The sequence below is a fragment of the Salvelinus namaycush genome, chromosome 9 (genome assembly GCF_016432855.1).
Source record: "Salvelinus namaycush isolate Seneca chromosome 9, SaNama_1.0, whole genome shotgun sequence".
Classification (NCBI taxonomy): domain Eukaryota; kingdom Metazoa; phylum Chordata; class Actinopteri; order Salmoniformes; family Salmonidae; genus Salvelinus; species Salvelinus namaycush.
Genome location: NC_052315.1, coordinates 40,756,486 through 40,777,627, shown reverse-complemented (window position 1 = coordinate 40,777,627; position 21,142 = coordinate 40,756,486). Strand labels below are relative to the sequence as shown.

At 42.4% G+C, this 21,142-nt stretch overlaps 1 protein-coding gene across 2 annotated transcripts; it reads left to right on the top strand.

The window, feature by feature from the left end:
* The first annotated feature begins 236 nt into the window (after nucleotides 1-236).
* Nucleotides 237-20,683, top strand: LOC120054071 (synembryn-B-like). 2 transcript variants are annotated; one of them, XM_039001446.1, is made up of 10 exons: nucleotides 237-464; nucleotides 1,220-1,267; nucleotides 1,376-1,996; nucleotides 3,995-4,089; nucleotides 4,760-4,910; nucleotides 5,731-5,826; nucleotides 9,491-9,635; nucleotides 15,795-15,939; nucleotides 16,514-16,633; nucleotides 20,449-20,683. In XM_039001446.1, the coding sequence occupies exons 1-10, from the start codon at nucleotides 285-287 to the stop codon at nucleotides 20,555-20,557; spliced, it is 1,710 nt and encodes a 569-aa protein (XP_038857374.1). In that variant the 5' UTR covers nucleotides 237-284; the 3' UTR covers nucleotides 20,558-20,683. The 2 variants fall into 2 exon arrangements, with proteins under 2 accessions (XP_038857374.1, XP_038857373.1); XM_039001445.1 differs by having other exon boundaries at nucleotides 5,728-5,826.
* The last annotated feature ends 459 nt before the right edge of the window (nucleotides 20,684-21,142 follow it).

The window sequence follows — 21,142 nt, the reverse complement described above, 5'->3', positions numbered from 1 at the left end:
CAAAACCTAACGCCAAGGTAAGCCTACACCAAACACATACTTTATTTGAAGTATTTGTAAAATTCATTATGTGAAAAAAATTAATGTTGGAAAGACGATTGGAACCAATTCTGTTTGAATGCTAGGTTGTATAAGTATTATAACGAGTCCACTTTTGGGGGACTATAGGCGGATCACCGACCTTACACGCTGTGCTCGCACGGTTTCGATGAGATTGTGACGTTACTGGTGAAAGTTGAAACAAGGAAGAAGGGTGTATGTAGCCGGAACCAGCTGTGTACTGTATGTCAGACGAATACAAAACAAATAGGGTGCTGCAAATTATTCAGAAACGTACTCTAACGTTACAATTCTTGAATTGTCATCGACATATTTTAAGAATGGATTTAAACAGTATCCTGTCTCAGCTCGAGACTAACAATGAAGAGGAAATTAAAAGGCTTTTGCACCAGTACAACGGAGAGGTGGGTGTAATTCTCCTCGCTTTGACGTCAACCAAAACAAAGTTATTAGCTAGCTCGCCAGCCATCTAAAAACGTTTACATAATCATAGCTGCTAAAATTAGTACTAAAACTATGTCTATCTAGAACTTGCATTTCCCCTTTCATTTTGAAAGGCATCAACGAGTTTAAAACCTATTGCTGTGTTGCAGGAAGCATATTTTCATCCTGGCTAGCTGGGTTGCTAGCTAGGTAACGTTAGCTAGTGTTGTGGCCAAACATTGTATGGTATAACTTTCTAATCATGTACTGTAGTTAGCTATGCATACAATGACAGCATGCGTATATAATGAACAATTCTAGCTAGTTCCCATTTGGTGATGGCTATTGCTGCACTTCCTGCTGTAACTTGAGCTAGCTAGCTAGGTAAGTTTGCTAGCTAACGTCGTTAGCTGCTGTCACTGATAACCAGACCAGAGCCTAATGGCGATATACTTTGCATTACACTCGTATATCCTATCTAATGTACTCATACGTATAATCTGTCTGCACAAGCTATTTACTGTATCATAGAAACAAATGAATTCTATATAACATTTCTGAGAATATTTTATTCATGCACAGATGAAGGTGACAAAGCATATTTAGCATATGCATTTGACTTTTCTCTCATTAGTACTTAACTTTGCTGACGTAACTGACATGGTACACAGCGAGGGAGACCTGCCAGGAACACTGAGTTTGTTTCAGCAAGACTAATGTATACTATCTTTTTCAGAATAGTCGCACATTCACCTTTGACCCAAAAGAGGAGGACCTACGAAGTGTAAGTAAACACTCTGCCTTGTCTGGTGCTTCACTTTCACTTATAGCCTAGATAATGCTTCTGCCCCCTGTGTGTTTTATGATGAACCAACCTTCTCTCACTGTGCAGAGGCTGTGTCAGGGTCTGCTGACTGTGCTGGGGAGGCAGGTTGGGTCCTGCTGCCAGAGCACCTGCCTGGAGACCCTTCGCATCCTGTCCCGGGACAAGCGGGTCCTGGGCCCTGTGGGCACCCGGGAGGGCATGCTGGTCCTGGCCGGGCTGGCTCGGCTGCAGGCGGGAGAGGAGGGAGGTGACAGTCTGCAAGAGGATGCCCAGACAGAGGAGGAAGAGAGAGTGGTGGTGGAGGCCCTTAAGTGCCTGTGTAACGTGGTGTTTAACAGCGTGGCAGCACAGCAGGTGGGTGCCGAAGTGCAGCTGGCACGTGGTCTGTGTGCCCGCCTGCACGCCGCCCGTGCCGGGTGTCACGAGGTGGGCCTGTTCTCCCTGCGCCTGCTCTTCCTGCTCTCGGCTCTGCGGCCAGACGTCAGGGGGGGCCTCCAGAGGGAGCTGCATGCCGTGGGGCTCCTCACAGAGGTGCTGGAGCGTACCCTGGACCTACGCTGGGTGGGCCCCTACGAGGTGGCCCATCCAGGCCTCCAGGCCTTGCCTATCCCTGCTGAAGACAACGAGAGGGCCATGGAGGCCCTGAAAGCCTTGTTCAACCTCACGCTGTCTGACACTAGTGATGAGGTGAGTTACACTGTTACACCCTCTGTCTGTTACAGAATGTTTTTCTCCTTTTGGAGTTTTTTCCTTTTTAAAGAGGATATGTATGCTGTACTTGTAACATGGCAGTCACGTGGTCCTGTATGACTCAGTTGAAGGTATGCACACGACTGTAAGTCGCTTTGGATAAAAGCATCTGCTAAATGGCATTTATTATTATTATTATTATTCAGAGCTCAAAGAGGGCTAGATGCTGCAGCCATGAGCACAGCCTATAGTGTCACAGCATCACACAGCGTTTAGAGTTACTGCATAAACATACATTCTTTGCATCTCCTTGCATATGTTGAATTCAGCATTGAAGTCACCAAACTGTGCATGCTTTGGTTGAAGGCTATTATTTACAGATAGTTTAACAGCAAGACACTTGCCTTTATTGAGTGACATCCCTTAAATAGAAAGCCTTAACTAAGCCTGTGCAGCAATAAGAGGTTTATCAGCTATCTGACCTCGCTTAAGCTCCTTTGGCACCTTTACAGCTTTCTTGATTAGCCAGGGGGAGTTAATGAAATAATCGTATGTTGCTCACTCCCCTCAAAGCTCGCTCAGCCTATAATGTCACAGCATCACATCATGAAGCAGAGGGGCACATCCCGCTGCTAAATCAAAGATATTAATCTGTCGCATCCGGTACAGAATGTCTATCAGTGATAATTTGACACGCAAAAAGTGTCATTGATATTTATTGATTTGCAAAGAGTTCTCTAATTCAGGCTGGTCAGGAGAGCTGCCTGCTTTAACTACTGGCTCGTATTGTGCCTCAAAGTGCTATTGGTCCAAATATGTTTTTCTCCATGTTAGTTGTGAGATGTTTTATTTTATTTTGCCTTTATTTAACTAGGCAAGTCAGTTAAGAACACATTCTTATTTTCAATGACGGCCTAGGAACAGTGGGTTAACTGCCTGTTCAGGGGCAGAACGACAGATTTGTACCTTGTCAGCTCGGGGATTTGAACTTGCAACCTTTCGGTTACTAGTCCAACGCTCTAACCACTAGGCTACCATGTGGATTTTCATGATTGGGACTGGTCACCCTTGCCTCTCACCATTGTAGCTGACATCTTGTTGAGTCCCTCCCATCCTATCGTTGGCAGAGAGGAAAAGGCGAAGCTAGAGGGATAACTGGGACCAAAATCTGTCTTCTGCAGCAGGTGGCGTTTTTGTTTAGTTTTTTTGCTCACCAAGCGAGGAGTTTTTGTATGGAGGTCAATGAGTGTCGAATTTGGTTAACAAAAAAATATATGGCTTATTTGCTACGCATGTTGTAACGCTTAGGTTGTTACGAGTGTACTGATATAAGTAGGAACACGTGACATCCCGGCAACATTGAGAAAAAATGTGTGCCTGTTGTTCACACACGTATCTGCCCTCTCATTGGCTAGAATGGCTCCACCTGATCTTGCCTCCTCCCGACTACCTTCCATTTCTTTTCATTGTCAGAGCGGCCACTTGAGTATATGGTCAATATAATGGATAATCTGTGGCGTTGATCAGAAAATCCCTGTGTTTATCTCATGAGACAATCCCACATGGTCATTTGCATGGAATGGAAAGCCTGTGCTCAGTGAGTCACAGCTCTTAGGTCTGACTTCCAGGTCCGGAAATCCATAATTCCTCTCATCTTTCCTCAATCTCTCCATAGTTACAGTCCCTCCCGCTTTCTCCTTTCTCTTGCTCTCTCTGTTCATGTCTTTTAATAATAATAAAAAACATTTTACCCCTATATTGGCATAATAAATGTTACCTAAATGATACAGGTTATGAGCTATGACCAATGTCTTCCTATGTGTTTTTTGTTGACATGACCGCCTCCCCTTCCCGGTTCTTCCATAGCTAATTTGATCCTTCTTACCCCTACCTGCTTAGTCCCTCCCATCCTTTTGTTTGAAGCAATGAAATGCTTCCTTAATATGTGTATGTGACCAATAAAATTAGATTTGATTTACATCCTTCATTTGATAGGGTGGTGACCACCAGCTCCGCCTTGTCACCGCCATCATGCGCCATCTATTGATGCTAAAGACTCAGACAGAGGACAAAACAGAGGAAGCACACAGGTTGGCAACCCTTCTCCTCACTGCTCTCCACATAACAGGGCAAAACTGCATCCTGAAAGTACACATTCATCATTTGGTTTGTGCGAATTAATCACCATCCAATGATTACTCTCTTTAGTCAACAGTGACAGCATCCAGCTCATGAGAAAGTTAAAACTTTAAGCCAAGACTGTTTTTAGAAGTCATATGGCAGTATGTCTTTTCTGGACATCTCATTGATGCGAATTAACTACAAAGCTTTCTTTTGAAGGACATGCGAGAATGTAAAGAATGTGTCATGTAAAAGTGATTGATAATACTCCCTGTGGTCCTATGGATTATGTTGTTGTGTGCCTCTGGTCACGAGGTTAGCCCATTGTCCAGAATCCAAAGTAGACCTTAGGTCCTTGTCTGTTTAGACTGATGGAATGCCCTGTGGTCTTGACGCAAACACAACAATAAGAGGGATAACTACCCAAACGTGTCTTCATGCTAGATGAAAGTGCTTTTAACAAACAAGTAGTCTTTAAAAAGTTTCATGATTGGAAGAAAACAATGACATGGATGTAGCCTATTCTTAAGAACGAAACCATATTTATCATTTGTTAATCCTTCCTACATGCTATAACCAACAACTTAACCACTGTCCTTTCTCATTATTTTTCCTCATGTCTTCCTTCTTCTCCTCCAGCCACGCCATCAACCTGCTGAGTAACCTGCCAGTGTCATGTCTGGATGTGCTGATTGACTTGCCGGTCCAGGGGGGCCAGGAGGAGTACAGCGGGAAAAACATGGACGCTGTGCAGGTGCTACTGGACTTTATGGAGAAGAGGATAGACAAGGTAAGAACTGGTGGACCAGAGACATTGGGCGAATCCCTCCACTTAAGTCAAATGTTCACTTAAAGTCACTTACATTTTCACTGAGGCGGCAGGTAGCCTAGCGGTTAAGAGCATTGGGCCAGTAACCGAAAGGTTGCTGGTTCAAATTCCCGAGCTGACTAGGTAACAAATCTGTCTGTGCCCTTGTGCAAAGCACTTAACCCTAATTGCTCCTGTAAGCCGCTCTGGAAAAGAGCATCTGTTAAATAACTTAAATGTCTCTCACTGACATCAATGCACGTGTAAGTGAAAATTTGACTTCAGTGGAAGTTAGGATTCGCCCCATTGTGTGTGTTTGAGATATCAGACTACACAGAATCACTTATCTACAAACCAAGCCTTGCCGATTCTGCGTCTTTCTTCAAACTGATTGCTTGATCTCCGTGGCTGCTATTACAAACCATGCCAACACTTTTGCATTTCCTCTTGACCAACAAGTTAAACAAAACAATGTTTCAAGCCAAAGTAGAATTAACCTCAATGATGCAGTCCATCAGTGGCTTCTCACCCACCATTTAAGGAACTGACTATCTAACTGTTAGAGGCCATTCAGAAATTCATATGGCTGTTTATGTAGTAACGTCATTCTCTACTGAACAAGCCAATGAAATGATGCGGAAATCCTGGCCATCCTATTAGAAGCTGTCCACACAACATAGAAATTTAATTACTAATACATTCCTGAATAGTTATTTTGCTAATGGTCCACAATCCAACTGCTACAGTGCCTCTGTGGGCATGCCTGTCGTCACTCGCCTCATGTGTGTCTCATTCCAAGCAGGGTGCCAACTACAAAGAGGGGCTGACCCCAGTGCTCAGCCTGCTGACCGAGGGCTCCAGGTACCACAGGGAGATCCGCAGATACATCAAGACACAGGTAGGGTGCTGGAGCTAGAGGGGCCTTGAGTTTGAACATACACTTTATGGGCATGTTCTAATCTATCCTATCCTTATACATAAAAAGTGATGCAAAATTAAGATCTTCAGAATTAGTGAAACTACTTCATCAGTGTGAAATACATATATACAGAACAAAAATCTAAAGGCAACATGTAAAGTGTCGGTTTCATGAGCTGAAATAAAAGATCCCAGAAATGTTCCATACCCACAAAAAGCACATTTCTCTCAGATTATTTGCACAAATTTGTTTACCTGCCTGTTAGTGAGCGTCTCTCCTTTGTCAAGATAATCCATCCACCTGACAGGTGTGGCATATCAAGAAGCTAATTAAACAGCATGATCATTACACAGGTGCACCTTGTGCTGGGGGCAATAAAAGGCCACTCTAAAATGTGCAGTTTTGTCACACAACTCAATGCCATAGATGTCTAAAGTTGAGAGAGTATGCAATTGGCATGGTGTCTGAAGGAATGTCCAACAGAGCTGTTGGACAGAGAATGTAATGTTCATTTCTCTACCATCCATAAGCCGCCTCCAACGTTGTTTTATAGCAGTGGTTCCCAAACTTTTTATAGTCCCGTACCCCTTCAAACATACAACCTCCATCACACTCTCAAATGTTGTTTTTTTGCCATCATTGTGAGTCTGCCACACACACACTATATGATACCTTTATTAAACATAAGAATGAGTGTGAATTTTTGTCACAACCCGGCTGGTGGGAAGTGACAAAGAGCTCTTAAAGGACCATGGCACAAATAATAATAATCAATAATTTTCCTCTTTATTTCGCCATCTTGCATATAAACCCTTATTTGTTCATCAGAAATTGTGAATAACTCACTACAGGTTAAATAGAAGGGTGTGCTTGAAAGGGTGCACATAACTCTGCAATGTTGTACTGGAGAGAGTCTCAGTCTTAAATCCTTTTCCACACACAGTCTGTGCCTGTATTTAGTTTTCATGCTAGTGGGGGTTGAGAATCCACTCTCACATAGGTACAGTTGAAGTTGGAAGTTGACACACTTAGGTTGGAGTCATTAAAACAAGTTTTTCAACCACTCCACAAGTTTCTTGTTAACAAACTATAGTTTTGGCAAGTCGGTTAGAACATCTACTTTGTGCATGACACAAGTCATTTTTCCAACAATTGTTTACAGACAGATTATTTCACTTATAATTCACTATCACAATTCCAGTGGGTCAGAAGTTTACATGCACTAAGTTGACTGTGTCTTTAAACAGCTTGGAAAATGTCATGGCTTTAGAAACTTCTGATAGGCTAATTGACATAATTTGAGTCAATTGGAGGTGTACCTGTTGATGTATTTCAAGGCCTAGCTTCAAACTCAGTGCCTCTTTGCTTGACATCATGGGAAAATCAAAAGAAATCAGCCAAGACCTCAGAAAAAAATTGTAGACCTCCACAAGTCTGGTCCATCCTTGGTAGCAATTTCCAAACGCCTCAAGGTACCACATTCATCTGTACAAACAATAGTACGCAAGTATAAACACCATGCGACCACGCAGCCGTCATACCGCTCAGGAAGGAGACGTGTTCTGTCTCCTAGAGATGAACGTACGTTGGTGCGAAAAGTACAAATCAATCCCAGAACAACAGCAAAGGACCTTGTGAAGATGCTGGAGGGAACAGGTACAAAAGTATCTATATCCACAGTAAAACGAGTCCTATATCGACATAACATGAAAGGCCGTTCAGCAAGGAAGAAGCCACTGCTCCAAAACCGCCATAAAAAAGCCAGACTACGGTTTGCAACTGCACATGAGGACAAAGATCGTCCTTTTTGGAGAAATGTCCTCTGGTCTGATGAAACAAAAATAGAACTGTTTGGCCATAATGACCATCGTTATGTTTTAAGGAAAAAGGGGGAGACTTGCAAGCCGCAGAACACCATCCCAACCACGGGGGTGAAGCACAGGGGTGGCAGCATCATGTTGTGGGGGAGCTTTGCTGCGGGAGGAACTGGTGCACTTCACAAAATAGAAAATTATGTGGATATATTGAAGCAACATCTCAAGACATCAGTCAGGAAGTTAAAGCTGGAGCAAGGAGGCCTACAAACCTGACTCAGTTACACCAGCTCTGTCAGGAGGAATGGGACAAAATTCACCCAACTTATTGTGGAAGGCTACCCAAAACGTTTGACCCAAGTTAAGCAATTTAAAGGCAATGCTACCAAATACTAATTGAGTGCATGTAAACTTCTGACCCACTGGGAATGTGATGAAAGAGATAAAAGCTGAAATAAATCATTCTCTCTACTATTATTCTGACATTTCACATTCTTAAAATAAAGTGGTGATCCTAAGACAGGGAATTTTTACTAGGATTAAATGTCAGGAATTGTGAAAAACTGAGCTTAAATGTATTTAGCTAAGGTGTATGTAAACTTCTGACTTCAACTGTACCAGGAGCTGTGCCAGGCCCACCACGTCTGTTGACTCATCCAGCTGTAACGCATAGAATTCACTGGCTTGTATGCAAAGCAGTAATTGTTTTAAAACATCTCCTGCCATGTCACTGATGTGTCGTGAAACAGTGTTTGAAGGCATTGTCTGTATAGTTTTTTTTGTGCCTTTTCCCCCAGCATTGTCCCAGCCATATTTGCGGCAGCAGGAAGAATTAAGTCCTTCACAATAGTATGGGGCTTGCCTGTCATAGCCACTCAGTAGCTCACCATATAAGATGCTTTTAGCCCCTTCTTATTAATGGTATGTGTTGCTTTTATACATGTCTTACTACTCGAAAGTCGTCTTAATTCTCGCTCAAACTCTAGTGGCTTATTTTTCAAATTGACATGTTGCGTTCTAAATGTCTGTGCAAGAGAGAAGGTTTCATTGAGTTGTGAGAGTACTTTTGCACATATAACACACTGTTGCTGAGGAAAGGCACTACTCCCAATATAAGTGAACCCCAAATCAATGTAGTTCTCATCATATTTGCGCGTCTTCGATGGTCCAACGTCTCTGTCTGTTTGGTGCTTTCCCGGGTAAGGGGCCAGTAGCTCTTCAGCTGCATCAGATTCACAACATATTCATCAGACATGTCACCCATTGAGCCTGTTTGGGATGCTCTGGATCGACGTGTATGACATCGTGTTCCAGTTCCCTCCAATATCCAGCAACTTCGCACAACCTTTGAAGAGAAATGTGACAACATTCCATGGGCCACAATCAACAGACTGATCAACTCTATGTGAAAGAGATGTGTCGCGCTGCATGAGGCAAATGTTGGTCACACCAGATACTGACTGGTTTTCTGATCCATGTCCCTACCTTTTTTTTTTATAGGTATCTGTGACCAACAGATGCATATCTGTATTCCCAGTCATGTGAAATCCATAGATTAGGGCCTAATGAATTTATTTAAATTAACTGATTTCCTTATATGAACTGTAGCTCAGTGAAATTGTTGCATTTATATTTTTGTTCAGTGTATTTATTTCACTTATCTTACAACATATCTTACAAAATCTGTCTAGATTACATTTCTTCTAACATATCCTCCAGCAGTGGCAGATGGATCATTAGCTGGCCTGATCACTCAGTTCACTAGTCTAGTGTACTACAGCGTTAATTTTCACTGTGGCTCTGCCCCCGTTGGCTGTATTTGTCTCCAGGTGCTGCCCCCGCTGAAGGAGGTCAAGGTCAGGCCGGAGATAGGGTCCACCGTTAGGAACAAGCTGGTGCGCCTCATGACCCACGTGGACATGGGCGTGAAGCAGAGCGCTGCAGAGTTCCTCTTCGTCCTCTGCAAAGAGAGTGGTGAGAGAGAGAGACACTGAGCAGGCTGTATGATAGGGATGTGCACGGTTATTCGAATAGCCGCACGGACGTTAGTATTCGAATACTTGTGTGAGTTCATTTTTGCAGAATAAAAAATATATAATAATGATTTACCTATTTTAACACTGAAAAGGGTTTTTCTAAATTAAAATATTCATGTTACATACAGGGATATACCATTACATTTTAAAATGAATAATTTAAGAAAACGACAAACGTCATAGTTTTATGACGTGCGCACCGTAAATGTGTAGCTTGTTGTTTATGTTGGCCAATCAAAGCGGCAAAGATGCTTAATGTGTAGCAAGTGGAGTGACTGTTCACTTAATGCAATGCATGATGGAATAAAATAACGGAATTAAAAGTTAGCAAAAATGAGAAGGAGTAGGCTACAACAATTAACCAACAGGTAGGCTGTTGATTTAACTGAATGGGGTGGCGGAGAAAGTGCAGTATGTGGCCTCAATTATCCTGGCTAGCGATAGCTGGCTATCCTGGCTAGCGTTAGCTGGCTAGCTATAGCCGACTATCCTGGCTAGTGATAGCTAGCTGGCTATCCTTGCTATCGATAGCTGGCTATCCTGACTATCGATAGCTGGCTATCCTACATCGAATGCGGTGTTTGTCAGACCATGGACATCCCACAAATTGGTCTTTTCACAAAATTGTCTGTAGGGTCCAAACGGTTTGGCCTATAAACTATTTATGACACCTCTATGGGAAGGTGAGACGTACATGTCGGTTGTTATGCTCTAGGACGCCTACAGGCCTCACAAGACTCATCTGAATGTCCCCTGGTACCAGTTCAAAAAATTTATGTAAGTATACAGTACCAGTCAAAAGTTTGGACACACTTACTCATTCAAGGGGTTTCTTTATTTTACTATTTTCTACATTGTAGAATAATAGTTTAGACATCAAAACTATGAAATAACACATGGAATCATGTAGTAACCAAAAAAGTGTTAAACAAATCCAAATATATTTTATATTTGAGATTTTTCAAAGTAGCCACTATTTGCCTTGATGACAGCTTTGCACACTCTTGGCATTCTTTCAAGCAGCTTCATGAGGTAGTCACCTGGAATGCATTTCAATTAACAGATGTGCCTTGTTAATTTGTGGAATTTCTCTCCTTAATGCATTTGAGCCAATCAGTTGTTGTGACAAGGTAGGGGTGTATACAGAAGATAGCACTATTTGGTAAAAGACCAAGTCCATATTATGACAAGAACAGCTCAAATGTGACCCGTTTCAGGAAAATAGGCATATGTCGCGGGTCACTACTTCACAGGAGAATTGTTTGAACGTCATTTTTTTTATTATCAAAATGTGTATTTTTTTTGCCAGGAATGCCTTCTCAAACTTGTGAACTTTCATGTGCCTTAATAACAAACCTGTATGCCATCTGTAAATACTAATACAATTGTTAATTTACGAGCCTAGTTGGTTTAGACACAGAAAAAGTGAGCAACCTTCCCGCTAGCCTTGATTGGCTGAGATGAGTGGGCTGGACATGCCGAGAGATGATTTTGGATTGGTCTGCCATATAGCATGCTTTTGTCTATTTGAGCTATGTCTAGGTATGTCAGTATGTCTAGGTAATCCTGTCTAACACGGCTTTAAAAAAAAACATGTATCTTGTATTAAAACTGCATAAGTGTTGCTCACCACATTCTGGGGGACTGAAATCAGTGGAATTTGAGTATGATAGCAAAGGAGATGGGAGAAAATACCTGTCTCCGGATTACATCTTCAAACTAAGGGCAACGATGGCATCTGACAGGAGACGCGTCCAACCATGAATGATGTATAGGGCTAAGATAGTCTAGCTAGCTACGTTTCAGATATTACACGTTTCTAATTTTAACAGAGACATTTGCCTGGCTAGCTATAGCCTAATGTTAGCTAGCTAACATTGATTGGTTAGCTACCTGCAGTTTCATGCAGGGTAGTAACGTCATGAGTTGTGATTATGGTTCATTGTTTACCTAGCTAGCTAGCTATGTAAAGTTAGCTGGCTGGCTCGCTAGCTAGCTAATGTTACGTGTATGACCTTATTTTTTGTATCTCAGAGCCATTTACTTAGCTAGCTATAGACTAATGTTAGCTAGCTAACATTGAACCTGGTTGGTTAGCTACCTGCAGATTCATGCAGGGTAGTAATGTCATGAGTAGGGATTATGGTTCATTACCAAGCTAGCGTGCTAGCTACATGTCTTAATAAAAGACTCCACTATGCAAGTAACCATTTCGGGTGCGTTCGTAAATTCAGTCTGGCCATCTACTCCGATTTCAGAGCACTCTAGTCTGAGTGTGGCACAGAGCGCTGAATAACTGATGAATTTACAAACGCTCAACACCCGTTGAATATGACCGGTGTCAGTAAATGTCAGCAAAAAAGCGTAGTTAAATTATTGCCAGCAGCACAGTTAGTCACCAGCGCTCTGAATAACATGAAAACAGCCTACCCAGCTCTGCTAGGGTGAGTAAAATGGTCAGAGTGGGGTGTTCTCTAGTTATGTGTCTGGAAGTAGCTTGCAAGTTAGCCAGTTAGCTTGGGTGCTTGACCGCTGTTGTGAGGTCAGAATGTTCGGATCAACCCTGCTCAACGCGAAACGTTCTGAACTTAAGAACGGACAATCTGACAGCACAGTTGCAGTCCCCAACGCTCTGGATAACATAACAGCCTAACCAGCTCTGCTAGGGTGAGTAATGTTCAGTGAGCTGTTCTCTCTCACTTAGATGTCTGGAAGTAGCTAGCAAGTTAGCTTGGATGCTTGACTGCTGCTGTTAGTACTTTCGGATCCACCCTTAAAGAGATGGGTGGGGCTAAAACTTAAGAGGGTGTGAACGATGCTGAATGGGTGTAGACAAAGAAGGGCTCTCCAATAGTAGTAACAAAACATTCAAAGGCCATTTTCTCAAAAGTGAGTTTAAAAGTTAATTAACTTTCAAAGCAGAATAACTTTCCCATTGTTCATCAACTGTAGTGTATGATATACCATTTTGTAGCTCTGAGTCTCTACTTAAAAAGAAAAAGAAAATTGACCGATTTTGAGCCGGTCGTGCACAAATAAGCAAAGAGAAACGACAGTCCATCATTACTTTAAGACATGAAGGTCAGTAAATACGGAAGATTTCAAGAACTTTGAATATTTCTTCAAGTGCAGTTGCAAAAACCATCAAGCGCTATGATGAAGCTGGCTCTCATGAGGATCACCAGAGGAAAGGAAGACCCAGAGTTACCTCTGCTGCAGAGGATAAGTTCATTAGAGTTACCAGCCTCAGAAATTGCAGCCCAAATAAATGCTTCAGAGTTCAAGTAACAGACACATCTCAACATCAACTGTTCAGAGGAGACTGCGTGAATCAGGCCTTCATGGTCGAATTGCTGCAAAGAAACCACTACTAAAGGACACCAATAAGAAGAAGAGACTTGCATGGGCCAAGAAACACGAGCAATGGACATTAGACCGGTGGAAATCTGTCCTTTGGTCTAGATTTTTGGTTCGAATTGCTGTCTCTTTGTGAGACGCAGAGTAGGTGAACGGATGATCTCCACGTGTGGTTCCCACCGTGAAGCATGGAGGAGTGATTGTCTAGAGGTGCTTTGCTGGTGAAATTGTCTGATTTATTTAGAATTCAATTCACACTTAACCAGCATGGCTACCACAGCAAGACGCCATTCCATCTGGTTTGTGCTTAGTCCCACTCTCATTTGTTTTTCAACAGGACAATGACCCGACACACCTCCAGGCTGTGTAAGGGCTATTTGACCAAGAAGGAGAGGGATGGAGTGCTGCATCACATGACCTGGCCTCCACAATCACCCGACCTCAACCCAATTGAGATGGTTTGGGATGAGTTGGACCGCAGAGTAAAGGAAAAGCAGCCAACAAGTGCTCAGCATATGTGGGAACTCCTTCAAAACTGTTGGAAAAGCATTCCAGGTGAAGCTGGTTGAGAGAATACCAAGAGTGTGCAAAGCTGTCAAAGGCAACGAGTGGCTACTTTGAAGAATTTAAAATCTAATCCAATATTTTTTGGTTACTACATTATTCCATATATGTTATTTCATAGTTTTAATGTCTTCAACATTATTCTACAATGTAGAAAATAGTACAAATAAATAAAACCCTTTGAATGAGTAGGTATTCTAACTTTTGACTGGTACTGTGGAGACTGTTTAGTGCCAGAAATAAGGGGTTACAGACATGTAAAAAATAACATAATAATAACACATTTTTCCTGATCTTTCTTATCTCTCAGATATACAGTGAATTCGGAAAGTATTCAGACCCTTTGACTTTTTCCACATTTTGTTATGTTACAGCCTTATTCTAAAATGGATTATATTGTTTTTTCCCCCTCAATCTACACACAATACCTCATAATGACAAAGCAGAAACAGGTTTTTCAACAAAAAAAATTACAAATGTAATAAAAATCAAAACTGAAATATCACATTTGGATAAGCATTCAGATCCTTTACTTTGTTGAAGCCCCTTTGGCAGCGTTTACAGCCTTGAGTCTTCTTGGGTATGATACTACAAGCTTGGCACACCTATATTTGGGGAGTTTCTCCCATTCTTCTCTGCAGATACTCTCAAGCTCTGTCAGGTTGGATGGGGATTGTCGCTGCACAGCTATTTTCAGGTCTTTCCAGAGATGTTCGATCGGATTCAAGTCCGGGCTCTGGCAGGGCCACTCAAGGACATTCAGAGACTTGTCCCGAAACCACTCCTGTGTTGTCTTGGCTGTGTGCTTAGGGTAATTTTCCTGTTGGAAGGTGAACCTTCGCCCCAGTCTGAGGTCCTGAGTGCTCTGGAGCAGGTTTTCATCAAGGATTTCTCTCTGTACTTTACTCTGTTCATCTTTTCTCGTTCCTGACTAGCCTCCCAGTCCCTGACGCTGAAAAACATCGCTACAGTATGATGATGCCACCACCATGCTTCACCTTAGGGATGGTGCCAAGTTTCCTCCAGACGTGACGCTTGGCATTCAGGCCAAAGAGTTTAATCTTGGTTTCATCAGGTCAGAGAATGTTTTTTTCTCATGGTCTGAGAGTCCTTTAGGGGCCTTTTGGCGAACTCCAAGTGGTCTGTCGTGCCTTTTACTGAAAGTGGCTTCCATCTGGCCACTCTACCATAAAGGCCTGATTTGGTGGCGGGCTGCAGAGATTTCTGTCTTTCTGGAAGGTTCTCCCATCTCCACAGAAGAACTCTGAAGCTCTGTCAGAGTGATCATCGGGTTCTTGGTCACCTCCCTGACCAAGGCCCTTCTCCGCTGATTGCTCAGTTTGGCCGGGCGGCCAGCTCTAGGAAGAGTTTTGGTGTTTCCAAACTTCTTCCATTTAAGAATGATGGAAGCCACTGTGTTCTTGGGGACCTTCAATGCTGCATACATTTTTTTGTACTCTTCCCCACATCTGTGCCTCGACACAATCCTGTCTTGGTGCTCTACGGACAATTCCTTCGACCTCATGGCTTGGTTTTGCTCTGACATGCACTGTAAACTGTGGGACCTTATGTAAACAGTGCCTTTCCAAATCATGTCCAATCAATTGAATTTACCACAGGTGGACCCCAATCAAGTTGTAGAAACATTTCAAGGATAATCAATGGAAACAGGATGCACCTAAGCTCAATTTCGAGTCTCATTGCAAAGGATCTGAATACATATAAATAGTATTTTTTTTAATATATTTGTTTTAATTGGCAAGCACTTTCAAGGGAAAACAAATATTTAATCTGTTTTAGAATAAGGCTGTAAGGTAAAAAAATGGAAAAAGTGAATACTTTCTGAATGCACTGTAGGACAGACACTTCGGTCCCACCCAAAAAAAATCAAAAGGATTATTTTTCTGTTCCATGTAGTGAATGTGTTTCTATGGGCTAATGGCAGTAAGGCCAAGTAAAATGTATGAAACTCTATTTTATATACTTCAAGGGGTCTTAAAATTCTAAATCAAATACCAAAATTATCCTTGTTATGACCGTCTTTAAACGGTTTTTCGAATATCCAACAAATATTCATGATACTATTCGAATAGTGAAATTATTTCAAACCCCCATCCCTACATAAAGTACAGTTGTCCATCGTGTTGTACTGATTTCTCCCCCTCTAATCCTTCAGTTGACCACCTGTTGAAGTACACTGGGTACGGTAACGCAGCAGGACTCCTGGTAGCTCGAGGCCTGCTGGCAGGGGGGCGAGGAGAGACTCTGTACTCAGACGACGAAGACTCTGACACCGAAGAGTACAAATCGGCTAAACCTTTGTGAGTAGGCAGAAGCTTTGAATACATGACCATAGACTCGCATGCCTTGCTTTGAATTACTAAATGTATGGATTAAATGTTGGGTTGGCTTTAGGGTGTGTCATGGGAGTGCCACAACATTTATTTAACTACAACAGAATCCATTGGACCAAGGGGTGTTTCATCAATCACTTTTACGTGACACCACTTAAGTGCGACTCTAGTGGCCAGGGCTGTTCGATGTTGGTTCTGGAGTGCACTTCTGGCTTTCATCCTCTCCTTCTAAAAAGGGACTTATTCAGACAAGGGACTTATTCAGACAAGGGACTTATTCAGACAAGGGACTTATTCAGACCTGGGACACCAGGTGAGTGCCATTATCTTCCAGGTATTAACAAAAAACAGAAGTGTTTTGGCCTTCCAGAATTGAACAGCCCTGCGTTCTAGCCAAAATTCAGGACAGTCAAGCATTGGGTCATTTTCACCATCATTATTAGGCTGTCATTGTAAATAAGAATTTGTTCTTAACTGACTTCTTAACTGACTAGGTTACACATATTACGTCTTCTCTCTGTCCTATCTCTGTCTGTCTCAGCATCAACCCCATCACGGGTCACGTGGAGGAGCCCATGCCTAACCCCATCGAAGACATGACTGAGGAGCAGAAAGAGTATGAGGCCCAGAAACTGGTCAACATGTTTGACAAGTTGTCAAGGTAAACCAACCACCACACAACCTCATCATGTATGAATGCAACAACAACTGTGTTTGCCAGCAGTGTTTCTATTCATTGTAACCCTCAATGCCAGATTATTAACCTTTCTGAATTATATAGCTTTGTATCCTGTTTGAATGATTCCCTATGGCTTATTATTTGTCCCCCTGAACCTGAACGTCTGCTGTCTTCATTCATACTGGCCTTTCCTTAGCAAGCAGCACCTAGCACTACTCAGAGAATGATGTGGATGCGAGGCTGAGCGACACTGAGCGCGCTCCCTGCCAACCATTTCATTTGAGGAAGAATCTCCTGCCGTTAGCCCCGGTGCTCAATTAGGCCCCGGCCATACCACCTCGGCCGCCGCTGCATTCAGCTCGAGTCAATGGAAGCTGCCGCCGTTGGCGTGCCGCTGCTGCATCATTACCAGAACGCCGTTAATTAGCGTCCTAATTGGCCCACACTATGGGGTCGGAAGCCCTCGGCTCCTTTCTACTCCTTTATGTGGTACTTTATGTCAGGGTTTTTAATAACGTGTCTACTTCCCTTTATTCACCTTTCTCCTCATTCAGCCCACGAGCCAAACAGTGTACGCTAACTGACAGGGGAGTAGGACTGAGACATAGGCACAATTAGAGAGAAGAGGCATTGGTTTTGGGGTGGAGGGGTGAATATGTTTACAGACACAAGAAAAGCTGATGTTGTCATTGTTCAGCCACAGAGAGGGGGTTGAGTCGTAATGAGACGCGTGTGCCTGTCTACAAGAGGCTGATTCCTTTCCTCTGAAGCCAGATCCTCCTCCTGTAACCCTCCAGCTCTCTATTCTGCTGTGTCGGTCAGTGTCAAGTAGACATGGTGAAAGGGAGAGGGTGATGACACAGGTTTTATCACAAATGGCACCCTATTCCCTATATAGTGGAGTACTTTTCACCAGAGCTGGGACTATATAGGGAATAGGGTGCCATTTGTGAAGCAACCACAGTCGCCAGCTGCTGCCCTTCCTATCCAACATGCCACGATGGGCTCTCAGGAGATAGCTCAGGGCCCTGCAAGAATGTGCTTCCCCTCGCAGCTTACCTGCTCCTCCAATTAGCACATGCTCTGAATCTGACCCCCTACACAAACCATATCTGGGTCCTCAGCCTGGGTCCTCAGATCCTGCAGAGTGGGGAACAGGACAGGATGCACCATGGGATTAATTGGTAGAACGGACTACAATGTAGGAGTGTTGTCAGTGAGTGGGTGTTTTTTTTCTTCTTCTCTAGACTCATTATCTTGTTTTTCACCCTGTTAGAACTTATTATATCTTTATAAAGCCCATCTCTGGTTGATGTGATTGGAATTGGCTTGGGACAGGTGGATGGCTGAATGGCTCTCTCTGTCTGGAGATACTGAAGTGTCCTGAAGGAGGCGAAACCTCAAAAACGTATCTGTCAACACCACCCCATAACCGTTAACCTGCCATCTTTCCGTCATAGCCTGCCATATACAGTACACAATCAATGTCTCACTAAAAATCCTTCTTTAACCTGTCTCATCCCCTTCATCTACATTGATTGAAGTGGATTTAACAGGTGATTTAACATAGCATTCACCTGCTCAATCTATGTCACGGAAAGAGCAAGTGTTTCTAATATGTTTTGGTCTTGGTTATTGTTGATGGTTTCATTACGCATTTGATAGAGGATGTGGCACCGTGAAACAGGGTTGTGCGTAGTCGTCAGAACTCGCCCCAGCCTACGTATCTTTTTTTTATAAAAACAAATGATTTAGTGCTTTTCACTGAAAGGACATGATAGGATCTTCAAATTTCCTTTGTGCCGTATTCATACCGCACAATCATATTACATGGCTCACCTCCAAGTCTTCTTTATCATAGTCCTCCTCCAGAGCTTTACTCTATTTTTTGGGGGGGAGGAACCAGGAATGAGGAGTTATGTTAATTTGTGTTTGAATTGTGCAAATGAATGCAAATGTAGCCATGGTTTTAAGACTTTGATTGGTTAATTCTGTGATAACACATCTGAGAGGGAGCTGGTGGCACACAGTGCAGATATAATTGGATTAGGATAGAGGGCCTGGTGTGGCTTTGAGGAGATTACACAGAGCACTGATCCTGTAATTAAACTGACCCACAGAGGAGAGGAGAGCGTGGAAGGGGAGATGACCAACAATAAGAGTTTGTGTGTGTGTTCACATGTGTTTGAGTGAATGAAGGGGGGACGGGTCATCATCCAGGGTTCTTGAGCGCCAGATGTAAGAAAAGACGTGCCACCACCACTCAACAACGGGCCTCTTTAGAAGGTGTAGAATGCGTGACACAAAGGGTTTTGAGGTTCAAAACAGCGCAGGTGGAATGTGGCAGCAACAGATTGGTCTACCAAATGAAACATGTGGGCCTTGTACACTATTGTGTCAAATGTTGAAGGAGAATATTTCTGAATCTATACACTGGGACTAAGCATCTGCTAAATTACCAACATGTTCTATATGCTTCTTGTTCGGTTCCATTACAGGTTGTTATCAATAAAACGTTACAATACAGTGTAGAGTGTTCGATTTGGCTGCTGTGGGACAAGGAGACCCCCAGCTCCGCTAAAACCATTGACCACTGCATGCCACTGCATGCCGTTTAAAGACAATGTTAAATAAATGTTATAACTATTTGGTTTTAATATCAACACCTCTTGAAGAGCATAGTCAGAACTACACATTTTATATTATTCCACATTTAGCTCTATCAGTTATACAGCAAGTAACTGAATGCTTTTCATTATCAATTATTTTCAGATACGTGAGGGTAGCCTATCCATTTGGCATGGAGCTCGCTAGCTAAGCAAACGTGCCATTTAGCTTGTTTCATCAGAGATCAGACCTTTTGGAAAGACCTTGACATCGGCAAGTCCTCATCCTGGTAGTTGTCAGTCAGACTACTGTCATCACCACTATAGATGGCAAGCTAAAATAGCCATCTAGTTTATCCCCTGAAAGTTAGCATGTTAACTAGCCATATTGACATGATCAGTTATTAGCTAGATATACAATTTGTGATTAAACACTCTTAAAAACATTGAAATGGGATAATGTTAGCTAACTTCGCTAGGTAGGTTGGAGAAAAAATTATATTAGGTCTACTTACCACTATGTTAAGCCAACTTTACTAAATTTCTACCGGTATCTTGCAAAGTAAACATTATCAGCTAACAGTACATCGGCAAATGCGCCTTTCTCCTGCTTGACAGGCATTCTGGGGTGCATTCTCTTCTCAACCTTGAGTGACTGTGAGACATCTTCTGGGTTGTAACATGTTTGTTTTCCTCTGCACTCCCCCTGGTCTTTGTTGGTGATTATTTGTTTTCTCCTGCTGTGATGTCCAAACTGTGTGTTGTGAATATCACAAAGTAATATTCTTGTTTCTAACAGGGGTTGTGCTAAATTTGAATAGAATATAGTCAATTCAGGAAGTGATTTGAATTTAAAATTAAGAAATGTAAAATGTTTTGAAATAGCTTCTACTTTTCAGTTTATTGAAGTCATTGAAAATAAATTACCTTTCAATTATTGAATTGTAATTTTTGTTTACTTCCTGAATTACTACCTTCAATTCAAGTTGAGCCCAACCGTGGTTTCTAATCACCATCAAACACGGTTCTCCCGACCAGGGTCGAATTAATTTTGAAATGGAAAATTAAAACAAGTGTTTCTTATTGGACACGTTCAGGTAGTCCCGGCCTGTTTCAGTTTGTTTTCTTCTGTTTGGTGCCAAGTGAATACGACCCAGTTGTGATGTTTGTATCTGTTTTTGTGCTCCACAGGCAGCAGTTGATCAGACCGATGGGGGTGAGGAGGGACGGCACACTGGCACCCCTAGAGGAGGCTCTTAGACAGCCCACGGCTGACAGCTGCAGCTCAGACTCAGACTAGAGCCACTACGACACAGATCGGACCACCCTATATAGTGCCCTCAGAAAGTATTCATACCCTTTTACTTATTCAACATTTAGTTGTTACAGCCTGAATTCAAAATGGATTGAATATAATTTATTTTTCAACGAGCTACACACAAAACCCCATAATGACAAAGTGAAATAAAGGTTCTTAACATTTTTGCAAATGTATTGAAAATACATTAATATCTCATTTACATAAGTATTCACACCCCTGAGTCAATACATGTTATAATCACCTTTGGCAGCAATTACAGCTGTCTCTAAGAGCTTTGCACACCTGGATTGTTCAACATTTCCCCATTTATCCTTTTCAAAATTGTTCAAGCTCTGTCAAATTGGTTGTTGATCATTACTAGACAACAATTTTCAAGTATTGCCATAGATTTTCAAGCAGCTTTAAGTCCAAACTGTAACTCTGCCACTCGGGAACATTCACTGTCTTCTTGGTAAGCAACTCCAGTGTAGATTTGGCCTTGTGTTTTAGGTTATTGTGGAAAGCAGACTGAGCCAGGTTTTTCTCTGGGATTTTGTCAGTGCTGAGCTCCATTCTGTTTATTTT

What these genes read in the sequence shown, in the direction of transcription:
- LOC120054071 (XM_039001445.1), top strand. Translation starts at nt 285, where the DNA reads ATGTCAGACGAATACAAAACAAATAGGGTGCTGCAAATTATTCAGAAA. An exon ending in TGTCTGACACTAGTGATGAG is followed by an intron (nt 1,997 to 3,994) that starts GTGAGTTACACT and finishes TTCATTTGATAG; the next exon opens with GGTGGTGACCACCAGCTCCG. An exon ending in ATGTTTGACAAGTTGTCAAG is followed by an intron (nt 16,634 to 20,448) that starts GTAAACCAACCA and finishes TGTGCTCCACAG; the next exon opens with GCAGCAGTTGATCAGACCGA.